Source organism: Bos taurus, chromosome 7 (assembly GCF_002263795.3).
Source record: "Bos taurus isolate L1 Dominette 01449 registration number 42190680 breed Hereford chromosome 7, ARS-UCD2.0, whole genome shotgun sequence".
Lineage (NCBI taxonomy): Eukaryota > Metazoa > Chordata > Mammalia > Artiodactyla > Bovidae > Bos > Bos taurus.
The window spans coordinates 4,167,431-4,183,862 of NC_037334.1; the positions used below are offsets into that span (position 1 = coordinate 4,167,431).

At 53.7% G+C, this 16,432-nt stretch overlaps 1 protein-coding gene across 10 annotated transcripts; it reads right to left on the bottom strand.

The window, feature by feature from the left end:
- Nucleotides 1-445: 445 nt before the first annotated feature.
- On the bottom strand, nucleotides 446-16,377 carry ARMC6 (armadillo repeat containing 6). 10 transcript variants are annotated; one of them, XM_024994183.2, is made up of 11 exons: nucleotides 16,286-16,373; nucleotides 12,502-12,601; nucleotides 10,851-10,923; nucleotides 10,591-10,760; nucleotides 9,216-9,298; nucleotides 5,995-6,568; nucleotides 3,905-4,050; nucleotides 2,799-2,930; nucleotides 2,310-2,447; nucleotides 1,440-1,526; nucleotides 446-1,219 (listed from the first exon to the last, which is right to left on the bottom strand). In XM_024994183.2, exons 4-11 carry the CDS (start codon nucleotides 10,709-10,711, stop codon nucleotides 1,007-1,009), a joined length of 1,494 nt encoding a protein of 497 aa, XP_024849951.1. In that variant the 5' UTR covers nucleotides 10,712-10,760; nucleotides 10,851-10,923; nucleotides 12,502-12,601; nucleotides 16,286-16,373; the 3' UTR covers nucleotides 446-1,006. The 10 variants fall into 10 exon arrangements, with proteins under 10 accessions (XP_024849951.1, XP_024849950.1, XP_059744114.1 ...); XM_024994182.2 differs by having other exon boundaries at nucleotides 12,469-12,601; XM_059888131.1 differs by having other exon boundaries at nucleotides 11,662-12,601.
- Between the last annotated feature and the right edge of the window lie 55 nt (nucleotides 16,378-16,432).

The window sequence follows — 16,432 nt, forward strand, 5'->3', positions numbered from 1 at the left end:
GATTCTTCTGGGGTGACTCGGGCGCTGAAGTGAGATGACTGGGTGTCTCCCATGTGCCCAGCTCTGCCACCATCACTCTTTGGAGGGGGCTCTAGCCCCTCCCCTCTCCCCATTTTATGGAGGAGGAAGTCAAGGCTCAGAGAGGTTGTGTCACTAGCTCAAAGCCACAGATCAGAGTGAGGGCCAGACACTGAGTGCTCCAGAGCCCCCAGGGCAGTGCACATCCAAGCACAGCGACGTTGGCGCCACAGATCCCAAGTCTGATGATGACCCCAGCAGCCCGCCCCTCTGAGTGACAGCAAATCACACATCCCAGGCTGTTCTCAAAACCCTTTGCTTTCCTCAGTGAACCCATGACCTCCCCAAATGCGCACCCCTCTCCCCTGTCCTTTGAGGCCGCTGGCTGCAGCCCCCACTCCCCGTGGTGCTATGGAAGAGACCCCTCCATTGTTCAACCAACTGTCTTTTATTACCAGGCCCCACTGGCTGGCCCGGGACACCTGGAGACCATCAAGCCTTGGTCCCTGTCCTCTGTTCAGCACGGCAAGGCACCTGGGATCCAACTTACAGGTAAGAGAAGCAGCAGCGGCGATGAGAATGGACTCGCAGGAACAGAAGCGGGGTCTCTGCCCTGCTTTGAGATTGTCCAGTGTGGTTTCCAGATTTCAGACGGACTTCCAGCCAGAAGCAACGCTGAGGGGGCACTTCTCCTAGCAAAGCGCAGTGGGGTGACACAGGGCAGATGAAGCCATGCTCTCAGCTGGCAACCGCGTGGACGAGCGCGCAGAGGGGCCGGGCCTCAAGGGCCACTTTCTGCTGTGCGGGTGCCTCACTAAGACTCCCTTCCCACTCCCTGGCCTCTACGTGGCACCAGTCAGAAAAGTCCTCTTCTGGACGGGGGAGGAAGCTGGGGGCAGAGTGGCAGGACTCGGATAGCTGGCCTGCCCCCAGGCCGTTCCTGAGTCACACGACTCGCCCAGAGTTGCAGCGCGCACTGGGCCTGCGGTCACGGCGCCAGGTCGCCCTTCTGGCCAGTCCACAGCTCCCGGAGCTCGACATGGCAGCCCAGGTCCCGCAGGGCAGCCTTGGCCACGTCCTCACAGTCACGGTGGGCGGCTCGGGCTCGCGAGATGAGGGCCTCAGCCCCCAGGTCCAGGATGGGCTGTGAGAAGGCTTGGCTGCGGGCCACCAGGTTCCGGATCAGCATGCAGGCCTGTTTCTGGAAGGGAGAGCAGGTCAGTGGCTGAGAGTCGGGGGTGGGGCCCGGGGGTGGGGTCCACCCTGACCTTGGGGTCATCATAACACAACACAACCACTGGCAGCAGGCAGCAGGTGCCTAGGCTCTGACTCATCGGGCGAGGCCCATGCCTCCACCTCAGCCTCTTGGCACCCTGGCTGGACTGACCCCCCAGCTCCCAGGTGAGGAGACTGAAGCTCACAGTGGCCAAGTGTTGGGCAGGCGGGGCTGATTCCTCAGGTGTGGGACTCAAAGCCTCTGAGCAATGTCCTTGGGTGCTGGCAAGAGCCTGGCCAGGGGAGGAGGGCGGGGAGACAGAGGGAAGAGCGGGGCTGTGCCCAGCGTCCATCAGTCAGCACACTGTTGACTCATTCAGTTAGCATCTGGGCCCTCTGCCTCTGCTGGGCAGCAGTTCCAAGAAGCACCCCAACACGGGAAAGCCGGGGAGAAGCAGGTGAAATGAGGGCCTGCCTGGCCAGGGTGGTCAGGAGTGGGCAAGGTGATGGGCCAGCCATAGGCACAGCGTCCTAGAGGAGGGAGCCAAGGCCTCCCGTGGGACTCAGCCTGGTGCGTCTCCAGACCAACCAGGAGGTCCCTGAGTCAGGATGGTATGAAAAGTGGGAGCGGGAGGAGGGTGGGCTTCTGACAAGGGTGTGCATGGCCCTGTCTATGCTTCAGCTTGACTGACCTCCAAAGCAGCAGCCTAAGGTGGGGCCAGGAAGCTTCCATGAATCCCAGCAGGGCCCCTTCTGCGGGTCCACCCAACTCCCCCCACCAATATCCCTCTAAAGAGACTGTTAGGAAAAGGCAAGATCAAATGCAGGAAGACCAACGGAACAGGAGAGAGGACAATAGCGGGCAGAGTTAGGCACGTTTTTGGAGGCTGGGATGGAGATGCAGGACACTGGAGCTGAGAAGGAAGGAGACCCTGGAGGCTTGGGTCACGGTGGTAATGGGCCAGGTCAAAGAGGGCCTGCACCCTCTGCTCTGCCCACCCCAGGACCTGCTGGCTGGCCTCTCGCCCCACCTGCCCACCAGGCTCCCGTCCTCTCCGCCTGTTGCCCATGCCTACTTGGACGCCAGCCTCCTGAGGGTGTGCCTTCATGGCCTGCAGTGCGGCCTGGGCCCCGCCGCCCTCCATGATGACGCGGCTGTTCGCTGGCTTGCGCAGGGCCAGGACGCACAGGGCTGCACAGCTCTGCTCGCACACCTGCAAGAGGGTCACGGGGATGGCTGAGAGGAGGCAGACGAACCCTCCCGCCCCGACCAGCTCTTTCAGTGAGTGCTCTGTGACCTCACTGGGACAGACCACGTGCGCCTACGTGTGTACCGACCAGCAGTAACAGAAACGATACCGGGAGGCACCAACCAAGCTCTTAGGAGTGAGTCTCGCGCCACCCTGGCCCTCACTCACCCTGCCTTCAGCCTCTGGCTTGCTGGCCTCACCCTAGGCCTGGGTTGGCTTCCCGAGATGGGAAAGGCCATCACGTGGCTACAGGTACTGATCTGGCATTCCAGCCACGTGGCCCTGCCTGTGTGCCCCCGGCCCTGGGGTGGGTACCTGGGGACTGGCCAGGTGCCGGGTCATGGCGGCCACAATGGACTCGGTCCCGCCGGCGCGGACGATGGCATCTTTCACATCATCGTTGCCTGCAATGGCCCTCAGAGCACTCAGCACCTGCTTCACCAGCTCCTGGAAAGACAGCAATGCACAGGTTACCCCCAGCAGCACCCGGGCATCAGGTGCTTGGTTGCGGGATGGTGGGAGGGGGTCTTGAGCGGGGCATGGGGCTGTTTCAATGTCTGCTGTCTGAACACACAGGGGACAACTCCGGGGTGTGCAGGCAGCATGAAACAGCAAGCTTATCTATCACTCGCTGTGTAGAGAAGGCAGGGGAGGCTTGGGGAGGTGGGCCGTGTGGTTCTGGCCACCTGAGTCCAGGACAGGCATTTGGATGACTTTGATCACCACCCCCAGACACAGAGGGGTGTGTGGCTCAGGTCAGCACCCAGAGCACAGGTGGCCTCGCTCAAGCACCACGCCCTTCAGCTGCCCCCACCACACCCACTCTGCTTCTCTCACTGCTGATTGAAAATACAAAGGTGCTTAAGGACGGTGAGAGAGGGTGGGTGGGTCTGTTTTCCCCCTAAGCTTTAGTTCCTTCTCACAGGTTCTGACAAGCAAAAACCGAACTTTGACTCTGGGCTCTGCAGACAAGGCCAGCATGTTCTGATGCAAGCCTGTCTGGCTGACCAGGGCCAAGAGGGGCCGAGTTCACTGCGAGACCCAGATCCTTTCCCAGATATCGAGAAAAACGACAGACTGAAATTCAGGCGAGGGATTTCCCTGGTGGTCCGGTGGTTAAGAATTCACCTGCCAATGCAGGGGGCACGGGTTCGATCCCTGGCCTGGAAAGGTTTCACAGGCTGAGGAGCAACTAAACCCGTGTTCCACAGCTACTCAGCCGTGTGCCCTAGAGCCTGTGCTCTGCAACAAGAGAAGCCACCATAATGAGAAGCCCATGCACTGCAGCTAGAGTAACCCCTGCTCACCGCTGCAACTAGAGGAAGCCTGAGCACAGCAATGAAGACACAGAGCAGCCAAGAAAAAATAAGGGAAACTCAGGCAAAGGGACTTCACACCCTGAGACAGCTGTGGACGCCCACCTGGTGGTCATTGCAGTCAGCCAGCAGGGCCACCAAGACGCTGAGGCCCCCGAGGTCGACGACCTCCTGGCAGAACTCGTTGCGGACAGCCAGGCGGGACAGGGTGCTGCACAGCTCGCTCAGGATGCTGGGATTGTCGGGGAACACTGCAGAGGGGGGAAGGGGAACCCCAGGGTGAGGAGCAGAGAACCAGCCCTGGCTCTGAGCCAGCACTCCTGCTAGGAATCCCGAATCCGGCTCCGCCAGGGCAGCCTGACCCCTCTGCCTGGCTGGGTGGCTGCCTGTTGGGGTGGACGATAAGGCAGGGGAGAGGAAGGACCACTGGGGCTGCCCAGGCCTGTGGTGCCCCCTACTGGCTGTTGGGGAAGACACGGGAATGTGCCTTCCTCTCCGCTATGCCCTAGATAAATTCCAGAACGACTGATGATCTCGACTAAAAAAAGAAAAACCATAATAGTGCTATAATAAACCATCCGAGACTATTTTTATGATCTTGGGTTGGGAATGACCTTTCTAAGTGCAACAGGACACCTAGAAACTGCAGAAGGACATATGGATAGAGTTGACCCAGGCGAAAATGAAACACAGATGCTGCAGACAAAGTTCAGAGGCACCAGGGAGGATAGGCCTGACTGAGGATGGTGGTGGGGAGGAGGGTTAGGGGGTTGCTGGCGGGGGGGTGGGCGGTGGGTGCGCACAAAGAGCCATAATAACACAGAGCTCAGCGATGGTCAGTGCACATGGCCCCCTGGCCAGACCACAGCCCCCAGTGCCTCCATGAACTGTAACCTGGGTGTGCCATGGAGATACTCTGGAGATGTGGTGACACCCACAACCAGCTGACTTTTAAGTATAGCAGATGACCATCGATGGTCTGGGTGGGCTTCGTCCAATCAGCCGAGGGCCTTAAGAGGGAAACTGAGGTCTCCCTGAAGAGGAAGAAGCTTGCTAGTGGACTATAGTGTTGGCTCCTGCCCAAGCCTCAGCCTGCTACTTAAGTCTGAAAGCACCGCAACCCCATGAGCCAATTTCTTGCCATAGATCTTCCTGTGTATAAATGTATACATGCACGCCAACACACACACACACACACACACACACACACGCCCCCTGAAGCCCACCAGGCTCCTTTGTCCGTGGGGTTCTCCAGGCAAGAACACTGGAGTGGGTTGCCATTTCCTTCTCCAATGCTTGAAAGTGAAAAGTGCAAATGAAGTCACTCAGTCATGTCCGACTCTTAGCGACCCCATGGACTGCAGCCTACCAGGCTCCTCCATTCATGGGATTTTCCAGGCAAGAGTACTGGAGTGGGGTGCCATTGCCTTCTCCACTCACTGATATGAACCCCTGTAAATAAACAAGGAAGATGTAACCCACCCGTCAGAAAAGCAGCTCAACTTTGCAGCCAGTCAGGCCCTGTTTTTCCCCCTCTCTGGAGGTGCAGAGGGGAGACTGGGGCAGGCCCCACTTCCCCACAGACAAAGCCAGAGTCGCACACGCTGGCCTGGCAACAGAGTCAGAGCCACAGGGCAGGCTGCAAAGGGAAACTCACTCTCCTAGCACCTTCTGTGCACAAGACCCCAGTCCAGCCTTTTCCAGGGGGTGCAGTGCCCAGGGGGCAGGAGTTCTGGCGCCCAAGTGTCCGTGCTATGACTTCCTGTGGCTGGCTCATCAGGGTCACCTCGGAGTCAGGCACATGGACATGCATGAGAACTGGTGACCAAGTATGAACCAAAGTGCAAACCTCCCGCTGGGACCAGCCCCGGTGAGTGCCAGCAACACATCCCCACCTTTGGAAAACAACACCCTCCTTCTTCCCTTTGAGGAGCCCTCCCATCCCACGCTCAGTCTGTGCTGGTGGACAGAGTCAAGCGCTTCCCTAAATGGTTCTAGAGATGAGCACGGGATGTGGTCCAGGGCAATGATCGCTGGCTTGAACTCTCCTGGAAAAACCAGGGGTAAGGACAGCGTCCTGCTAGGGCTGTCATGTAGGCGGGACCAAACTGACAGACACGACTGGTGCCTGGAGCCAACCATGCTTCAGGCTGTCCCAAACCCCGACTCTTCACCCGCGCCACATCTGCTCCTACCTTTGGCGGCCTCAATGAGCACCTTTAAGCCTCCATTCTCCTGCACGATCATCTTGGCGTGGTCGTGGGCATGGCCGAAGGGCACACGGATGTCGTCGTCAAAGGTCATGACGCGCAGGGCCCAGCAGGCCTCGCGGACCACGTCGGCACAGCGGCTGTGCCGGGCAATGGCGCCCGTCAGCAGGGGCAGCACGCCGGCCTTCACCAGGCTCTGCCGGTTCTGCTCGTGCTTCAGGCAGGCGAGGCGCACACAGCGGATCCCGGAGCAGGTCACGTGGGCCGAGTCAGCGTTGTGGGCCAGCGTGGCCACGAGCAGCTGCAGGCCCTGGGTGTCCAGGAGGTCCGGCTGGCCATCAGTCAGGGCAGACAGGGCATTGAGGGCCTGGAGGAGGAGGCCCTGGTCACCCGCGGCGGCCAACTTCCAGGTCTCCAGGAGGACGGAGTAGGCCCCCTTCTCGGCTGCCAGGAAGCGGCAGGCCTTCTGCTCCTTGCACTGCTCGCAGAAGCGGGTGAGGTGTGCGGACACCTCCTGGGGGCAAGAGCGGGCCAAGGACTCCTGCAGGTCATCCAGGGCCTAGGGGACAGGGGAAAACATCAGGGCCAGCTCAGCCCGAGGAAGGTCACAGTGACCGTGCTGGGTCCCGGCGGGATCCCTCTGCCTGGGATCTGGGCCTCGGTGGAAGTGCTGTGGGGCCAGTTCCAGCTGGGGCCGCTTCCACACCTGTGCTTTCAGGGGGCTTGAGAGGCCACAGAGACAGACAGACAGAGGCCTTGCTACCTCAGTGTCCCTGACAAGGAGCCACACACACAGAAGTACAGGCATGAAACGTTCTGGCCCTGGGCACCAGTGCATAAAGTCCCCCAGTGAGACCACCCAGCAGCACCATCCAGCTGAGGTTAGCAAACCCAGCAAAATCACCAGAAACAAGACAATGGCCGTTGTTTGGGGCTGTTTGTTAGGCAGCCATAACTAGCTGACACACCCACCAACGGCCAGCTCCCTGAGGAAAGTGAAAGCCACCTCCACCGGTTCTGCCCGGATCATATGCCTCCTGCTTGTGTCTCTCCTTCACTCCACAAGTATTTACTGAGCAACTGCCCAGTGAAAGCAGACTGTACACACGTGGTTTACCCACACGCAACTCTAAGCCCTTGGGGGAAAAAATTATAATGAGAGACGACAATCTGAATGGGACAGACAAGTCTAGTGGCCACTCAGTGCCATGACTGTGGGCCTGCCTCAGCTTGAGCCCACGATGAACCTGCGTACCTGGAGCTCATGGCATTATCTGCATCCAGCCCTAAGGGGAGTGGGTCTACAGATACCATCAGCCCAAACGGCTGAGATTTGGCCTCAACTGCCATGATAGTCAACGATGCCTGTCAGCCAACCCTTGCTGAGCTCAAACTTGTGGACTTAACTAAGCACATGTTATGATGAAACTGAATATTAAGAAATTAGTTAAAACCACAATGTGTGACTTGAATAAACATTGCTTCAAAGATACACATACAAATGGCCACTAAGCACATGAAAAGATGCTCAACATCACTAATCACTGCTGCTGCTGCTGCTAAGTCACTTCAGTCGTGTCCAACTCTGTGCAACCCCATAGATGGCAGCCCACCAGGCTCCTCTGTCCCTGGGATTCTCCAGGCAAGACTACTGGAGCGGGTTGCCATTTCCTTCTCCAACGCATGCATGCATGCTAAGTCACTTCAGTCGTGTCCGACTCTGCGACCCTATGGACAGCAGCCCACCAGGCTCCTCTGTCCACGGGCTTTTCTAGGCAAGAATACTGGAGTGGGTTGCCATTTCCTTCTCCCACTCATCACTAGGGAAATGCAAATAAAAACCACAATGAGACACCATCACACCCATGAAGGTGGCTACTGTTACAACAAAGAAACAGAAAAAGCAAGTGTTAGCAAGGATGTGGCAAAAACTGGAACCCTACCTGCTGTTGGTGGGAATATAAAATGGGACAGCTGCTATGGAAACCAAGTTCAGTGGTTCCTCAAAAAAGTAAACCAAGAGCTCCAGCAATTCTAGACACATATCCCCAAAAACTGAAAACAGAAGCTCAAACATATGCTGGTACACCTATGTTCACAGCAGCATTATTTACAACAGCCAAAAGGCAGAAGCAACCCAAATGCCCATCAGTGAGTGAATAAACAAATGTGGTGTGTCCATAAATGGAATATCATTCAGCCACAAAAAGAAAAGAAATTCTGACAAGTAGTACAACACAGATGTACCTTGAGGACATCAAGCTAGGTGAAATAAACCAGTCACAAAAGGACGAATACTGTATAACTTCCCTTAGGTTCGCATCCAGGGCTGCCTCCTCCAGCTTCCCTTTTTATTACTACTTTCTTTTGCAGCTAGGTGAGTCACTTTTTCCTCTTTGGATCTCAGTTTTCCCATCTGTTAAATGGGGATGATAACCCCACTGTTGCAGGTATCTTTGGGCTAATAACTGAGATGGCACAAAGCAAGTGCCTGGTATAGAAATGAATTCACAGATGGTTCTCAATAAACACTAGAACTTTCTGCTGTTTTACCAACAGCTTACCAGTTTGATGGATGACCTTAAGGAAAAGACTGAACCTCTATGAGCTGTATTTTCCTTGTTTGGGTCACGGTAAAGTGAGGGCAGGCTCTGGGTCTCTGTTCACCCATCAGAAAGCCAGGGATGACGTACTTACCTCACACAGGCCAGTTTAAGTGTGGCAAGGAGGGGCTGTAATGTGCCAGTAAACAGTGGATGCGCAATAAGTGACAGCCTATGATTGCACTCTCTTTTCCTGGGATTCTTGCCCATTTTACTGAGGAAATTCAGAGCTTGGGAGGCCCAAGAGAGGTTCCTCCAGGGGGCCCTCCACCCCAAGGCTCCCAACACCAGGACAAACACGAACACTGCCCACCCCTTAGGCCTAGAGGGCTGTCCATTCCCTGTCCACTCTGTCAGCTCTAATCCCACAATGTCACACATAGGTGGGTGGGTGGGCAGAGCATGGGGGCCCCCACGAGGCCCTCAGACATTGACTCAGGAAACCCTAGCTGCACACTCAGGCTTGCCTATGCTTGCTGGGCTGGCTTGGACCTTCTGAGTCTGTGCCTGCCATCTGGAAACACGGAAAAAGGTGATCCTGACAGAGTAATGAGGTGACACAGGATCACACACGTGAGGCCCACGTGGGCTGCCCTCTCCTACCTGCAGGATGTCATGTATCAGATCCTGGGGTCCATCCGCAGAGACTTTTGGGGTCATCTTTACAATGTTGCTCAGATCAACCCCTGTGGGAGGGCGGGGAAGTCAGGAAACAAGAGACGGTCATCAACCCCTCGGGCCTGCAGCAGTCACACCTGGTGTCCCTTCAGCTGGGACCACCCTACTCTGGAGGCCTTCTGGGATCTGCCCAGCTCTCCACCCCACCCCTCCCTGCCTGGGCAGGGCCCAGCAGCCATGCCTACGTGGGGTGTGGGGTCTCTGCACCTTGGCCCTGTCCAGCCAATGGGGGCAGAGGAGCAGTGAGGATGCACGCCAGTGCTTCGGTGACGGATGCACTCTGCCTGGTGGGCTCAGAGGGGAGTGCAACCTGTGGTCTCCTCCCTAGGGGCTCCAACGGGTCTTCACCCTGGCTGCATCCCACCCTTGCTGGCAGACCCAGAAGAGGCCCCCACTGTGCAGAACACACAGGTGTTCTAGGTGCCCCTCCCGTCCCTGTCCAGTGTTTAGTCCCTACTCTGTGCCCGGGGTGCCAGCTCCTGACCTGGAAGGTTGGATCCCTGGACTTCCTTGCCCTCTGGCATCTGACTGGGTTGGCCAATGGGAAGCCGGATCTGAGAGCAGAGGCAGGAGGAGTGGGAGGATAGGGTGTTCATTCCCAGGTTCCTGCCTCTGCCTCTCAGGTGACCCCCGTCCCTTGCATGGCCTGTCGTGGGAGGGGGGAGGTCCTGCTGTGGGCAGCACAGTCTCCCAACCCTGCCCACATGACTGCAAACAGCTCCCTCCTAACCATTCTCCTCCATGGTCTGGCTAGGGCATGCTACCTGTTTTCAGAGGCTGGTGACCAATAGCCCTTCTGCCTCCGTGAACTCACACTGGGGTGCAGCGGGGGCAGGGTGGCAGGTGGCCCTGTTTCTTTGGAGTGGGGTCAAGAAAAGTCTCTTCAAGGAAGCGACCATTGAAATGAGACCCACCTGGAAAAACCCTGCCCTGTAGATGTCAGGGTGCGGTCAAGGCGAGTAGAGGGTAGGCATCAGCGAGGTGGGAGGGGGTGGCTAGCCTGCCTGGGGCAGAGTGTAGAGAGAGGACAGTGCCCGGGGCAGTCATGCCAGGAAGGATGTGCTCACGGCAGGACACCACTCTATCACACATTAGGCGCCATGGATGGGACTTCCCTGGTTGTCCAGTGGTTAAGGCTCCATGCTTCAGACGCAGGGAGCGTGGGTTTGATCCCTGGCCAGGGAACTTGGATCCCACGTGCCAAGTGGTGTGGCAACAACAACAGCAAAAAGAGCCGTGGACTGAAGGCGACTCAGGCGAAGAGCCAGACCGGCGCCGAGACCCAGTCGCACCGCCCTACCTTGTGATTCGAACTGCTCCACGGCCTCTCTCACCGCCTCCTCCGGCCCCATCTCAAACTCCTGGATGTTCTCGCGAACAGCTGCGTCAAAGGTCTCCTGGGTGATGCGCTTGGAGGCCATCGTTATCTCCTCCACGTGGGGCCAAGGACACCCAGCGGCTGCTCTCAAGCTGAAAAGGTAGACGCTAGACTTGTTGAGGGTCAGAGGGCAACCGAGAACCTGGCCACCACCTAGACAGCACCTTCCAAGGGGCCAGAACCTGTAACTGTCCTGGAAGAATCCTAACAGCCTGAGTCACAGGAAAGGGTGATATCCCAACAGCCATAGGACGCCTGAAAGTACAGAAGAAGGCAGGTAATTTAGTGCATTTTATCTCAATGGGGCATGTTAATATAACATATGCCCTATGGTAAAAAATTGCTGCTGTTGTTTAGTTGCTAAGTTGTGTCCGACCCTTTTCAACCCTATGGACTGCAGCCTGCCAGGCTCCTCTGTGCATGGAATTCTCCTGGCTAGAACACTGGAGTGGGTTGCCATTTCCTTCTCCAGGGGAATCTCCTGGGCCCAGGGATCGAATCCCCATCTCCTGCATTAGCAGGTTGATTGTTTTACTGCTGAGCCACCAGGGAAGCTCCAATAGTGAAAAGCAGCAGTAGTAAAGCTAAAACAATATCTTAATAATACATGTTGTGGAATTTCCCTGCACTCTCAGGGCAGGGGGCCGGGTTTTGATCCCTGATCAGGAAACTAGGTCCCACGTGCTGCAACTAAGACTTTGCATGCCAGCACTAAAAAGCCCACTTGCCACAGTGAAGATCAAAGGTTCCTCCACAGCTGAGACCCGGAGCAGCCAAATGCATAAATAGTTAAACAGTGATAATAACAGTGTACGTTATGTAATTATATCATAATAACGTTATAATATAAACTTACACTACTCTATTATACAGTTATGTACTTTAATATAATTATATAATGAAATAACATTATCATAGCATACCATGGCACTAATAAAATATAAATGAAATTAATAATGATGTTAAATAATTAAAATTAATATTAAATCATACCTATTGCTGCTGCTGAGTCACTTCAGTCGTGTCCGACTCTGTGCGACCACATAGACGGCAGCCCACCAAGGCTCTGCCATCCCTGGGATTCTCCAGGCAAGAACACTGGAGTGGGTTGCCATTTCCTTCTCCAATGCATGAAAGTGAAAAATGAAAGTGAAGTCGCTCAGTCATGTCCGACTCTTAGCGACCCCATGGACTGCAGCCCACCAGGCTCCTCCATCCATGGGATTTTCCAGGCAAGAGTATTGGAGTGGGTGGCCATTGCCTTCTCCAAAATCATACCTATTGCTTATTACTTTTTAGACTTTTAAATTACTTTTTATTATTTATTTTTTATTACTACTAATAATAAATAAGTAAATTAGAAGCTAATAGAAATAGTTACCTGTGAGAGGAGGTAGAGAAAAGGGTGGTGAGAGCAGGAATAGAAGCTGGATTATTCTCTCCTAACGTACCTTGCTTTAGAGGGTTGAATTTGGAACTCAGGTAAATGATTTATGTGATTAAGAAAAGGAATATGCCAAAATAAAAATAAAAGCAATCCCTAAAAATTAACAGCAAAATGAAACCCATGAACCTAACAGTATGTCTATGTGGGTGAGATCATTTCAGGCAATTTTAAAACACAGTGATATGACTGCATATTCTAACTGGGATCTACCCTAAAGATGAAAGTGAAAGTTGCTCAGTCATGTCCGACTCTTTGCAACCCCACGGACCTGTGGAATTCTCTAGGCCAGAATACTGGAGTAGGTAGCCTTTCCCTTCTCCCAGCCAGGGATCTTCCCAACCCAGGGATCGAACCTAGGTCTCCCACACTGCAGGCAGATTCTTTACCAGCTGAGCCACACGGGAAGCCCACGAATACTGGAATGGGTAGCCTATCCCTTCTCCAGCAGATCTTCCCAACTCAAAAGATAGAACTGCAAAAGAAAATCTTCAACAGTTTTCAGTAATCATGTTTTTGGAAACCTCATTAGTAATATTATTTGGAAATGATTACAGATATAGTAATTAAGTAATGATGTTTATATCATGAATAATCAGCATAAAAGAAAATAAGATTTTAACAAAATCGGAGAAGTAAAAACTCAGAACTCCTACATTTGAATTGGAAATACGACATGAATTCATTTTCTCTTAAGCAAATAAAGAAACAATTTTCTATTAATATGAACTGAAAATGCCTGGAGAAAGTAATACTACCATGCAGCAGTGAGCACCCTGAACACCAACTGTGGTCTCTACCATTTCCCACTGAAGAAACCAGGGCTCTTGGAGTAAGAGTTGATTCCAGTTTTAGGCAGGAAACAGGCCAGAGGAGCCAGGAGCATCAAGTGAGACCAGAGAGCAAAGAAGCATCTAAAGACCACTGGCGTCATGTCAAAGGACTCAGGAGCCAACCCTCTGGGGCACCTGCTAGCTAAAGATGGGATAAGGGAGCATCAAAAAAAAAAAAAAAAACTACTGAGGCCACAAGCCGCAACGAAGATCCCATGTTGCTGCAATGAAGACCCCAGGCACCCAAATAAACAAACAAGTATTTGAAAAAAAAACTTTTTAAAGGACACTCTCTTATACATTCACAGCAAAACTGAAATCCAACACTGACAATGATGCTATTTTCTAACAGACAGGACACAACTGACTTTCTTGATTACTGTAGTATGGTCTTTTAGAACACTTTTGTTTTTCTCTGGTCCTGGGTGCGTTCCAGAATCATGTGTCACAGAAAGCACAGACACTGTGACAGGGAGATGAGGGCAAAGATGGCAGTGGGCCAATGGCACGGGCGTGTGCAAACGTGGGCCGGGGGCACAAGCCACCCAAGCTCTCACTTGTCTCTGTGCAGGCAGCGCAGGATGTGACTGTTCCACCTGTGTTTGGGCAGACGCTCAGGGTCAGGTGGGGGAGGACAGGCTCCAGGGCAAGCGGGAGCAGTGCGGCTGTTGGTCAACTCTCACGTGTGACACAGGGACAAAGAATCTGCCTCACAGACTGTAGCAAAATCCAACCCACCAATTTCAACAAAGCACCGAGAACAGGACCTGGCACAGAGCTCAATAAACATCACTTAGTTTTTCTTTTCCTCTTTTGCTTAAGAGGCACTTCGGCCTCAGTTCCTTAGTGGGTAGGGGATTTTAGGGACTTAAACACCTTGCCTCTCTCCCTTGCAGATCTCCCCGTCTTTATTTCCCAGAACAGGGAGCCTGTTCAGCGGTTGCTAAGGACTTCCAAATCAAAGCTGGAAGAAAAGAATAAGGATTTTCTGTTTCAAGATAGAGTTTCTCCAACTTGACGGTCTGTGTGCTGCAATGAAAGATCCCGCATGACAGAGTGAAGATCTTGGTGCTGGAGCTAAGACCCGATGCAGCCAAATTATTTTTTTGTTTTTTAAGATACAAAAATTTCTCAGTGGGGAGCCTGCTCTGGTGAAGGTAAAGGGTCCTGGCCAGCTCTGGGGCTGGGTGCTACTGGGGAGACTCTGCTTCTGGCTCTGCCACCACATGTTGCTTCCACGCCCCTGGCCAGGCTTCAGACCCAAGTGAGCCAATGACAAGAGGCCACTGGGTCACAGAAGAAATCATAAAGGGGAATGTCATTGTGTCTACTTTAAGGATGACGAATCTGAAGCTCAGAGAGGCAGCAAGAAACCCGGCCAAGACCCTGTTCTGTCTCCTTAACACTTTCCCTCCACCTAGCTTCTCTGCAGAGCTTCCACCTGCTTGTCCAGGCTGCCTCCTCACGGGAGCCTTCCCTGGCTACTCAGACAGAACCTGTGTACCCTCAGCTCTTCCCAACTCAGGAACCTCTCTCTGCCCAGCCCTGAGATCCCTGGGCAAAGGAGGTCAGTGTCTGGCTCTGGAACCACCACTTACGAGTCCTTCAAGGTACCCTAGGTCCAGCACAACCTGTGTGTGGGGCTGGGGGCAGTGATGAAAGTACAGAGCTGGAGCTCATGAGAAAGATGGTGCCTGGGAATGGTCATCTGGGAGTCACCTGGGGAACAGCACAGGCCAGGAAAGGAGAGAAACAGCATTGCCCGCCTTCACGCTGCGTCCAAGGCAGGCTGGGCCCCAGTATTCACTGCAGCACTATTTACAACAACCAGGACCTGGAAGCAACCTAGATGTCCATCAGCAGTTGAATGGATAAGGAAGTTGTGGTACATAGACATGATAGAATATTACTCAGCTATAAAAAGGAAAGCATTTGAGCCAGTCCTAATGAAATGGATGAATCTGGAGCCTATTATACAGAGTGAAGTGAGAAAAAGAAAGATAGATACTGTATGCTGCTGCTAAGTCGATTCAGTCGTGTCCGACTCCATGCGACTCCATAGATGGCAGGCTCCCCCGTCCCTGGAATTCTCCAGGCAAGAACACTGGAGTGGGTTGCCATTTCCTTCTCCAATGCATGAAAGTGAAAAGTGAAAGTGAAGTCGCTCAGTCATGTCCGACTCTTAGCGATCCCACGGACGGCAGCCCACCAGGCTCCTCCGTCCATGGGATTTTCCAGGCAAGAGTACTGGAGTGGGGTGCCATTGCCTTCTCCAATATTAACGCATACATATGGAATTTAGAAAGATGGTAATGACGATCCTACATGCAGGGCAGCAAAGGAGACACAGATGTAAAGAACAGACTTTTGGACTCAGTGGGAGAAGGCGAGGGTGGGATGATTTGAGAAAACAGCATTGAAACACGTTTATTACCATATGTGAAATAGATGAACAGTGCAAGTTTAATGCATGAACAGGGCACCCAAAGCCATCGCTCTGGGACAACCCAGAGGGATGGGGTGGGGAAGGAGGGGGGGTTCAGGATGGGAGGACACATGTATACCTGTGGCTGATTCATGTTGATGATGTATGGCAAAAACCATCACATATTGTAAAGTAAGTATCCTCCAATTAAAATATATAATTTTTTTTTAAAGGCATGCTAGGGAGAAGGGAGTAACCAAGGCTCCCAACTAACAGCCCGCTTCCCTAAGCCACCGTTCTGCTTATCAAGAAAACAGTGCCCTGACAAACTAGGGGCCCTGAAGGATTAATCCTCCTCCGCCTGCCACACCCACCTTGGTTCAGGTGGCATCACCTGCTTCCTCCCAGTCGTACCCAGTGCCTCTGTTCTCCACGAGGCAGCCAGAGGGTGAATGGAAAGCAGAGACCATCTCACTTACTTAAAACCCTTAAGTGGCTTCCCAGCCTTCTCTGAACAAATCCAGTCTCCTTACCAACACTTGCCTTACCTAGACCTTCTCACCTGTGCTTTCCTGCTTCTTTCTCGTTCTTCCCAGCTACCCGAGGGACATCCTTCATAAAGCAGCCCCCGCTCTCCTACTCTCTCTTATTATTTTAACATATCTGAACATGGAGTGAAATGTTTCTTCTATTTATTTGCTTTTACTGCCCTAGCCTCCTCCCCAATGAAATTTAATCTGCATGAGAGCTGGGGCTCGTTTTATTAAATACCCCGACTACCTAGGATGCGGCCGGGCATGCAGCAGGCACTCAGTACATACATAGGCAGTGAAAAATGAATACATGAAAAGAAAACGACAGACAGAAGAGCGGGCAATTTTGTCCACGGGCGGCTTCCGTAAGTCTATCATTTACCCAAAGCCAAGTCCTCGCGGGGCGCGCCCCCGTCACTAATCCGATCCCGCGGCGTCCACTCCCGGCTCCTCGCGCGAGGGGGGCTAGGCGGCCGCTGCTTCTCACTCGGTCTTCGGGGGCACGTGGGGAAAGGGTGCGGTTCGCGGC

What these genes read in the sequence shown, in the direction of transcription:
- ARMC6 (XM_024994181.2), bottom strand. Translation starts at nt 10,711, where the DNA reads ATGGCCTCCAAGCGCATCACCCAGGAGACCTTTGACGCAGCTGTTCGC. An exon ending in GGAGCAGTTCGAATCACAAG is followed by an intron (nt 9,299 to 10,590) that starts GTAGGGCGGTGC and finishes GCCCTCCCACAG; the next exon opens with GGGTTGATCTGAGCAACATT. An exon ending in CTCAGGAGGCTGGCGTCCAA is followed by an intron (nt 1,527 to 2,309) that starts GTAGGCATGGGC and finishes TCCCCTGGCCAG; the next exon opens with GCTCTTGCCAGCACCCAAGG.